This window comes from Schistocerca nitens, chromosome 4, assembly GCF_023898315.1.
Source record: "Schistocerca nitens isolate TAMUIC-IGC-003100 chromosome 4, iqSchNite1.1, whole genome shotgun sequence".
In the NCBI taxonomy this organism is placed as follows: Eukaryota; Metazoa; Arthropoda; class Insecta; order Orthoptera; family Acrididae; genus Schistocerca; species Schistocerca nitens.
In genome coordinates this window covers 854,647,945-854,658,924 of record NC_064617.1, presented here as the reverse complement: position 1 = coordinate 854,658,924, position 10,980 = coordinate 854,647,945, and the positions used below count along the sequence as shown (strand labels likewise).

At 40.6% G+C, this 10,980-nt stretch overlaps 1 protein-coding gene across 1 annotated transcript; it reads right to left on the bottom strand.

Annotated features, from left to right (window-relative positions):
• Positions 1 to 6,178: 6,178 nt before the first annotated feature.
• Positions 6,179 to 8,040, bottom strand: LOC126252615 (uncharacterized). Its single transcript, XM_049953517.1, has 2 exons — positions 7,870 to 8,040; positions 6,179 to 6,559 (listed from the first exon to the last, which is right to left on the bottom strand). The coding sequence occupies exons 1-2, from the start codon at positions 8,038 to 8,040 to the stop codon at positions 6,179 to 6,181; spliced, it is 552 nt and encodes a 183-aa protein (XP_049809474.1).
• Positions 8,041 to 10,980: the final 2,940 nt, after the last annotated feature.

Here is a 10,980-nt window from a genome sequence, read left to right as displayed (position 1 = left end):
CAACTTGACTAGAAGAAGGGATCGGTTGGTAGGACATGTTATGAGGAATCAAGGGATCACAAATTTAGCATTGGAGGGCAGTGTGGAGGGTAAAAATCGTAGAGGGAGACCAAGAGATGAATACACTAAGCAGATTCAGAAGGATGTAGGTTGCAGTAGGTACTGGGAGATGATGGAGCTTGCACAGGATAGAATAGCATGGAGAGCTGCATCAAACCAGTCTCAGGACTGAAGACCACAACAACAACAACAACAGGTATATAAGTTGATAAGTACTTGGACTGGATATCAAAAATTAAACATCTTCTTAAATGTCTAAGTGCTGAAACTTTTATGTTATGAATAATACAAGATTTTGGAAATGGAAGTGTCACAAGATTGACTGACTTTTTGTATTTTCATTCATTAGTCTCTTAGGGTATCACATTCTGAGGATACTTAGTTGCCAAGTAAGTAAGTCTTTGTTGCACAGTAGCATGTGATAAGGATATTATGTGTTTATCACTGTAGAACCTTTTGTACGTAGTCCTCTAAACAATTGGGTGTAGTTGCAACAACCTTACTCTTATGAAGTTAATTATCAACAATCAAACACAGTGCGAAAACAGCAGTGACGTTCTTAAATATAGTACTAAAAGCAGAAATAAATTGTGCATCACTCAGTCTTAGTGTGGCACCAAAATAAACAAGAAATTCAGCTCTAAAAATCTTTGAGTAATTATTATTATTATTATTATTATTATTATTATTATTTCTTTCCCTTCTCAGATGTTATGTCTCGTTAAAAATGGAAATTGACGTGGACCTTGATCAAGCGTGACTTCCTTTTAACTGTACGGTATATGTTACATTGCATTTAGGAACTTTCGGGTAATTGAACATGTATCAATAATTACAGATTTCTGTAGTTGTATATATACGTTTGGATGTAGCTGTATTGCGTTGATGTACTGGTGGATATTGTGTGGTATGACTCCTGTAGTTGATAGTATAATTGGTATAATGTCAACTTTATCCTGATGCTACATGTCCTTGACTTCCTCAGCCAGTTGGATGTATTTTTCAATTTTTTATCATGTTTTCTTCTGTATATTTGTTGTATTGGGTATAGATATTTCGATTAATTGTGTTAATTTCTTCTTTTTATTGGTGAGTATGATGTCAGGTTTGTTATGTGGTGTTGTTTTATCTGTTATAATGGTTATGTTCCAGTATAATTTGTATTCATCATTCTCCAGTACATTTTGTGGTGCATACCTGTATGTGGGAACGTGTTGTTTTATTAGTTTCTGTTGTATGGCAAGTTGTTGATGTATTATTTTTGCTACATTGTCATGTCTTCTGGGGTATTCTGTATTTGCTACTATTTTACATCCGCTTGTGATGTGGTCTACTGTTTCTATTTGTTGTTTGCAAAGTCTGCATTTATCTGTTGTGGTATTGGGATCTTTAATAACATGCTTGCTGTAATATCTGGTGTTTATTATTATTATTATTATTATTATTATTGTTATTCTTTACTTTCTCAGACGTTAAGTCTGGTTAAAAATGGAAAGTGACGCGGACCTTGATCAAGCGTCACTTCCTTTTAACTGTACGGTATATGTTACATTGCATTTAGGAACTTTCGGGTAATTGAACATGTATCAATAATTACAGATTTCTGTAGTTGTATATATAAGTTTGGATGTAGCTGTATTGCATTGATGTACTGGTGGATATTGTGTGGTATGACTCCTGTAGTTGATAGTATAATTGGTATAATGTCAACTTTATCCTGATGCCACATATCCTTGACTTCCTCAACCAGTTGGATGTATTTTTCAATTTTTTCTCCTGTTTTCTTCTGTATATTTGTTGTATTGGGTATGGATATTTCGATTAGTTGTGTTAATTTCTTCTTTTTATTGGTGAGTATGATGTCAGGTTTGTTATGTGGTGTTGTTTTATCTGTTATAATGGTTCTGTTCCAGTATAATTTGAATTCATCATTCTCCAGTACACTTTGTGGTGCATACTTGTATGTGGGAACGTGTTGTTTTATAGGTTTATGTTGTAAGGCAAGCTGTTGATGTATTATTTTTGCTACATTGTCATGTCTTCTGGGGTATTCTGTATTTGCTAGTATTGTACATCCGCTTGTGATGTGATCTACTGTTTCTATTTGTTGTTTGCAAAGTCTGCATTTATCTGTTGTGGTATTGGGATCTTTAATAATATGCTTGCTGTAATATCTGGTGTTTATTGTTTGATCCTGTATTGCAATCATGAATCCTTCCGTCTCACTGTATATATTGCCTTTTCTTAGCCATGTGTTGGATGCGTCTTGATCGATGTGTGGCTGTGTTAAATGATACGGGTGCTTGCCATGTAGTGTTTTCTTTTTCCAATTTATTTTCTTCATATCTGTTGATGTTATGTGATCTAAAGGGTTGTAGAAGTGGTTATGAAATTGCAATGGTGTAGCCTATGTATTTATATGAGTGATTGCTTTGTGTATTTTGCTAGTTTCTGCGCGTTCTATAAAGAATTTTCTTAAATTGTCTACCTGTCCATAATGTAGGTTTTTTATGTCGATAAATCCCCTTCCTCCTTCCTTTCTGCTTAATGTGAATCTTTCTGTTGCTGAATGTATGTGATGTATTCTATATTTGTGGCATTGTGATCCTGTAAGTGTATTGAGCGTTTCTAGGTTATTATTATTATTATTATTATTATTATTATTATTATTATTATTATTATTATTATTTATGTCTTTTCTTTGATCTCCTGTGACTTCATGCCAATTTTAGTAAGTTTTCACCTTTTGCTATCGTAGACTCTGTCAGATTTCGTCTTTTTCCCCCCTTTTCAATCTGTTTGATCCTTCTCATGATTTTTCCCATGTATTTGCATTTATTTTTGCGAATTTTTTTGGACCTAATTCTATGTTATTTGCGTAATTTTTCGCAGTTTTTTCACCACCATGAACTGTTGCTCCTTCCATCTGCATCAATACAGGAAAGGTTCCTTATCCCTAGCCAGCACCCAGTTCCACATACTGTCCCTTCATTGTTGCTTGGCTCATGGAATGCCCCCAAATGGCCTTAACGTCAGATTACCCATCTCTGGCTGTCACCATTCCTTCCACAATGACCTCCACCTGTTCAGACACTGCCAATCCTTAGCCCTCAACAACATAGTCCTGCAAAACTATATCAACCAAGCCAAAACCTCCTTGCAGTACTTTCTCTCCATCCACAAAATTCTCCCCCTATGCAGTCCCACATTCCTGGAATCAATAACAAACATTGAAACTCTTGCTCTCCAGGAACTAGAGCATCATGCACACCACCACCTCAAAAAGCTCTTCATCCTGCTCACTTCCTACTCTAACCTTGGAGTACCACTGTCTGCCACCTCTACAACTACATCCAAGCCTCCTTCAAGCCCCCTCATAGCTGACAAACCCTGTCTCGCAGACCTACTAAATTTACACTACCCTCCAAAACTCCCTCCCACCACCATACAAAATCCAGAACCTAAACAGTCCCAAAACACTGTCATGAACCTTTCCTCCAGAACCCTTAGCCCCACAGAAATATTGGTCCTTTCCAAAAGCCTCACCTTTTGCACCACTCCAAAATTCAATCATGCAGGACTTTTTAAAGACCTTCTCTCCTTCTCCCGGTTCCTACAGTGGAAACACATTTTTCCACCAAACATACCAATCAGACTTAACGAAAGAGCAATGTTGAACCCTGCCTAACTCAGTTCACTCCTCCAACCAACTGTGATCCACCCCCACTGCCCCCAAATCACCCCCTGTTAACTTTCCAGAATTTCTTAACCTCGTACCTTGCCTCACCATCATTCCCCAAAGCACTCAACATGCAAACTAACCTTACATTCACAGAAAAAAACTGCAGTCCACAATTTAAAAACTGATTCCAACCTTATAATCCTACCTGCTCGACCTGTATTGTTTTGAACCACAAGGTTTACCTGGCAAAAGGACTCCACCAGCCATCAGAGACATTCACCTACCAACCTTGCCACAGTGACCCCATTCCAGAAATCCAGCAGGATGTCCAGTCACTCCTCAAATCCTTAGGCCCATCCCAGAATTTATTAACCTAGATACCTTGCCTCTCCATCATTCCCCAAATCCCTCAACATGCAAACTAACCTTACATCCGCAGAAAAAATCGCAGTCCACCATCTAAAAACTGCTCCACTACTGCTGCTTTGAACCACAAGGATTACCTGGCGGAAGGACTTCACCAGCCGTCAGATACATCCACCTACAAACCTTGCCACAGTGACCCCATTCCAGAAATATAGCAGGTCCTCCAGTCACTCCTCAAATCCTTAGGTCCATCCCAGAACCTCTCCTCGGAGTCCATCTCTCTGCTCAACCCTCCCACTACCCACACTGCTACCTTCTACATGCTTCCTAAAGTCCATAAACCCAACCACCCAGGTTGTCCCATTGTGGCCAGTCTCTATGCCCCCACTGAGAGAATGTCTGCTCTCGTAGAGCAACACCTTCAGTCTATTACCTGCAGCTTACCCTCCTACATAAAAGATACCAACCGTTTCCTCCACTGACTCTCCACAGTTCCTGTCTGCTTACCACTCGGTGTCCTGCTCATCAATGCCACCTCGCTTTACACTAACATCCCTAATGCCCACGGCCTTACTGCTATTGAACACTACCATTCCCAACACCCAACGGATTCGAAACCAACAACCTCCTTCCTAGTCACCATGACCAACTGTATCCTTACCCACAATTACTCTTCCTTTGAAGGCATTACCTACAAACAAATCTGAGGTACAGCTGTGGGCACCCACTTGGTACCACCATTTGCCAACCTATTCATTGGCCATCTAGAGGAATCCTTCCTATACACTCAGAATCCTAAACTCCTCACCTGGTTCAGACCCACTGATGACATCTTTATGATCTGGATCGAGGGTGTGGACACCCTATCACACCCTATCCACATTCCTACAGTGTGTGTATGTGTGTGTCTGTCGCCTATTTTTTATGAAGGCCTTATGGGCTGAAAGCTTTATTTGTGACTGTCTTTTTGTTGTGCCTATCTGTGACTCAGCATCTCCTCTATATGGTGAGTGGCAACTTTCGTTTTCATGATATTGTTTGAAAACTTACCCTTTGATATAACAAATTTAATAGATATTGAAATTAGCTTGAGACACAAACTCAAGTCATATCTCTCCTTCTCCCAACTGACTTTTATGCCACATCCACTATACCATAGTCATCATCCTGATGTACCGTTTATCTTCCGCTTATGCTCTGTTTTTATGAGTAAAGTTTTCAGTATTTTGGATTCCTGGAAAACTGACAAGATTGGTGAAAATTGCAGAAATAGCTTTCATTTGCTTGAGATAAACTGATTTTGAGTAATTCCTCTCCAACTTGAGTGACTGTACATAAAAATAATGGGTATCCATGGTTGCATGGTTTTTGTGGAACACATACTATCCTCACGTCTTTAAAAAAGGACATCATTATGTCTGCAAAATAATTTATAGAATGAAGTACTAAGCATCCTTTACAAACATATTTGATGTTAATTTCATTTTGAAGTTCAGAGTATGTCTACATAAATGAAAATATAACTGCACCTTTTCATATAACCCAAACAACTGAAGCAAATAACATAAAAATAGCATAACATAATAATAACATAAAAAATATTTTATTGAGCCCTCTAATTCCCCTATTTTGCAAAACAGATTTACAGACAAATTTTTCTGTTGTAGCCACTGAATTTGAGAAAGTTGTGCTAAAATTTTTATTGCCCGGAAAATGAAATATTGTGCAGTGATTGGTTTTTATGTTATTCAAATGTACCGTTTAAATTGTGCCCTCCTCCCCCCACTCCCAGTTGACATGCTCAGTACATTTGACAAAAAACAGTGGTGGGAAGCAAGTTGTTGTACATCTGAGTGGAAAGGTGCGAGTTTCCAGTTTATTACTGCCATAAAATACTGTTAAATACTTGAGATGGAATGCAATTGTGTGTGTATGTGCACTCATGCACAATGTTAGAGATACAACACTGTAAATGGTGTACAGGTCATTTATAAGAGATTATCGCATATTTATTGCTTTTGTCATCTTTATTGAAAAAATCATGAAACTTTACAGCATTTGTTTCATTGTTCATCCTAACCAACCATTGTAACTGCCATAATTAATATAGCCAGGCCATCCTCCATATGTTCCATAACCATTATAGCCACCAAAACCTCCCCAGCCTCCGAGTCCACCATAGCCGTCTAAACCTCCGCTTCCACTATTGGAACCCCATCCTCCTCCATAGGAACCCCAATTCCCAAGGCCGCTACTACTCCAACCATAGCCTCGTCTGGAGAAGAGGGATGGGTGGATGTAACCATTCCAGCCCCTGAAGCCAATATAATGTGTTTCTGCTGCTGTGAGCTCCTTTCCTTTGTCATTTATGTCAGGGACCACTACAGTTGTTGCAGTGGGAACAGGGGCCGAAAGTGCAGCTTTTAAGATCATGGTACAGAACACAAACAGCTGAAACACAAAACAAGTTTTTTTAAATGTCAGTGTATACACCTGTTGCACAAAATAATGACAAAGGTGAAAAAAATTTGCAAATTTAATAGTTTTTGTCACTGATTTTACAATAAATAGAAAAGGAGAACAATAGTAAAATCTATATAATTGGGAACTTAAAAATTAAGATTAGTAGGTACACAGGTGTTCTTCATGCCATGCTCTGTGACAGCAAAAATTAAATGAACAGAACACAAATAAAAAAATAACATTTTAAAACCTAAAACAGATGCACATACTGTAGTACTTAAATTACTGTCTGACAGGGAAACAATTACCATTCTTAAAATGTAATGAGTGACATCAATGATAGAGTGGCTTCATTTCATATTGCAATACAAGATTTTGTAATCAGTGATGATGTCTGAGTGACAAACCTGTTTTTTCTCTAATTACTATGAAGTTCAGATATATAGAAATGTGGCCTACACAACGGCGCAGTGACTTGTATTTTTTCTCGCTTGGCTCCTGAAAACTAGGGGAAGGTAAACTGGCTGAAAAATCAGTCATTTTTAAAAAAGTCAGGCATTAAATATGAGGGTTGTACCAAAAGTAAGTTTCCATATTTTTTACAAATAGAAGACATTGGTTGTTGCTATTAATTTATACATAGTTGAAAAGCTTACACTTTTATCTATTTTCCAACTAGTCTCCATTTGTTTCGACACACGTTTGAAGACGGTGCTCCAGATTTTGTATTCCTAAGTCAAGGAAGTCTCCCACCAACCTGATGAGGAAGCGTGTGACCTCTGATTGGACTTCATCGTCACTCTTGAAGTGTTTGCCACCTTTAGCTTGGGGAAGGGAAGATAACTGCAGGGGGCTAAGTCCAGGCTGTATAGGGGATGGGGCATAACAGTCTATCCAAATTTCTTCAAAAGCTCCTGTGTTTGATGAGCGACGTTGGGTCGAGCATTGTCGTGAAGAAGCACTAGTCCCTGTGTCAGTTGTCCTCTCCAGCGATTCTCGGTTGCTCACCGGAGTTTGGTCAATGTTGAGTTTATTGTCATCCCAGGTTACACGAAATCGATGAGGAGTACCCCCTTCTGATCCCAAAACACACTTGGCATAACCTTTCCTGCCGACTGCATTGTTTGTTTTGGGGGGTGTAAAGAAACACCCACGTTTCATCTCCCATGATGACAGAATCCAACAACTTCTCCTTGTTGCCTCCCCCCTCACGTTGTTGAAGAAACTTGTGAGCACAATGAAGGCAATTGCTCCTTGTGTCCGTGAGTCGGCATCCAGGGGACCCAGCAAGCACATACCTTGCGATAATCCAACGTTTCTGTTAAAAGTTTTTTCCATTGTGCCATGGGAAGCTTCAGGAATGCATTCAACAAGTTCACGGACATTGACCCTCCAATCTTTGAGCAGCTCACTGTTGATCTTCTAGACAATTGCATCTGAAACTGGCGGTCTTCCACTCTGTTCTTCATTGTGAACTTCCATGCTACCCTCACCAAAAGCCCTGCACCATTTGCGGACATGCTGAATGGACATGCACTCTTTACCATAAACCTCAGTCAGTTGCTGATGAATCTCCACAGACAGTAACTTCCTTGCCTGGAGAAACCGGAGTACTGTTCGAACCTCACACTTGGCGGGAGCAGCGATCAATACTTCCATCTCTGAGGGCTGCCAAGCCAACACTGAGCGACATAGCAAATCGTGGATGGCGAAATTATGCTAGAAGTGGAGCAAGTTCTTTCGCATAATCTTTATAGAATCTTATAGGTATATCATCTGATCCTGGCGCCTTTCGACTACTAAGCGATTACAGCTGCTTTTCAGTTCCGTGATCGGTTATCTAAATATCTGCCATTTTGACGTTCGCACGACGATTGAAATGAGGGACAGTGTTACGATCTTCCACTGTGAAACAACTTCGGAAGACCGAACTCAGTATTTCGGCTTTCTCTCTGTTATATTCCGTTTCGGTGCCAGTATGGTCGCTGAGAGAATGAATAGATGATTTTGACCCACTTACTGCTTTTACATACGACCAAAATCTCTTAGGGTTTTTTACTCAGATCGGTTGACAACGTCTTACTTTCGAAATGATTGAATGTACGAGGGCTATTCCGAAAGTAAGGTCCGATAGGTCGCGAAATGCAAACCACGGTAAAAATCAAAAATGTTTTATTTGCAACAGTTAGATACACCTTGCAGCTACTTATCTCCATAGTCGCCGACCCGACTTAGACGTGTATCGTAGCGTTGTACCAACTTTCCCATACCCTCGCTATAGAAGGCAGCCGCCAGTGCTCTCCGCCAATTCTCTATGCTGGCCTACGGCTCGTTGTCTTGTGCCGAAATGTTGTCTTCATAACCAGCGGTTCATGTGACCAGAGCTGAAACTCAGAGGGAGACAATTACGGGCTGTATTGTGGGTACTCTCACATTTCCATTTGAAAACGATGCAGGAGCATCTTCATTGCCCCTGCAGAATGCGGCTGAGAATTGTCTTGAAGAAGAAACAGCACGACAGTTATGTAATGTTAGCTGCATAGCTTCAGGGGAAATTTCTCACCAGGCCCCCGTACTTGGCGGCAGACACTATTTTCTAGACATCTTTACGCACTCACTGCGAGCTCAGAAATGAGAAGAGCGACGTGATGCTAACTGGGGTTATACTAGAGACACTACCCAACACATCTGTGCAAAGCTTTATCGGATTTTCATAGTCGTTTCCATTTCGTGACCGATCGGACCTTACTTTCGGAATAGCCCTCGTATCTCTCATTGCTCTCCTTACGCTCATTTTCGCTTCGTTCAGCTTTTGTTTGTCAGCTAGGTTTGTACTTCTCTTGAATCTGAGATGAAGTGTTCTATGTTTTCGTAGCGCTTTTCTAACACGGCTGTTAAACAATGGTGGATCTTTCCCATCCCTTAAAACCTTACTCGCAACCTACTTGTCTAGGGGATATTGAACAATGCCTTTGAATTTTTTCCATTTCTTCTCCACATTTTCGTCCTCATCACCGAATATTTGATTTGACGCTGACTGCTGAGATATTATGAAATTTGGATCCTGTTACCCTTGCTGAGCAAATATATCTCCCTACCTTTCTTAAAATTCCTTGCAGGATCCGTCGTCATATATGCTGTCACAGCCTTATGATCACTGATACCTTCCTTTTCGTTAACTGATTCGGTAAGTTCAGGTCTGTTTGTTGCCAGAAGGTCTAAGACGTCACCCTCATGAGTTGGTTCTCTAACTATCTGTTCAAGGTAATTTTCGGATAAGACATCCAGAACAATGCCACACAAATCCCCGTCTCTGGCACCATTTTTGATGGTATAACACTCCCAGTCTATACCTCCAATTACAAAGGCATGATCAGGAAAATTACTAATGATATTCTGCAAGTTCTGTCTGAAGCGCCCTACAACTACAGATTCTGACCCAGGTGGTCTATAAAAGCATCCGGTCACCACTTTTGACCGTTCTTTGATACTCAATTTCACCCAGATTAATTCACATTCGGAATCCGTGATAACCTCGCTAGATTTTATCGATTTTTTTACTGCAATAAACACGCCTACACCATTGGCAACCAACCTATCCTTACGATAAATATTCGAATCAGAACTTAGTATTTCGTTGTCATTGACGTCTGGTTTCAACCAGCTTTCTGTTCGCAATACTATCTGTGCATTATAACCTTCAGTAAACGATACTAATTTTGGGACCTGTCCTTGGATGCTCTTGCAGTTTACTAAAATCGTATTAATCTTTTGTGTCTCTGATCTGCGATGACCAACATTCTCTGAGGTCGCTGTGGCTGATTTAACAGACAAATCGTCTTTGATCCCGAGAGATGAGTTCTCTAACCTAAAAAAGCCCAATGTGCACGCCACACGTACTCCGCTACCCTATTAGCCGCTTCTTGCGTGTAGTGCACGCCAGACCTATTAAGGGGAACCCTGCAATTCTGCACCCTATAGCGGATGTCGAAAAATTCGCATCCGAAACCGTCGCAGAGTCGTCTGAGCCTCTGGTTTAGACCTTCCACTGTGCTCCAAACCAGAGCAACGCGATCAACTCTGGGTATGATGCTCCAAATAGACAGCTTAGACTGTACCCTAATATGTTGCTAGTTGCCTTCAGCAAATCAGCCTGTCACCGAAAGGAGCCGAGGATGGCCTCAGAACCCAAGCGGCAGGCGTCATTCGTGCCGACATGTGCCACTACATGCAGCCGGTTGCACCCAGTGTACTCGATAGCCGCCGCCAGGGCCTCCTCCACATCATGGATGAGACCTCCCAGCAAACATACCGAATGCACACTGGAATTCTTTCTCACCTTGCTGCTATCTCCCTGAGGGGCTCCATCACCCGCCTAACATTGGAGCTCCAAATGAAATGACAAGCAT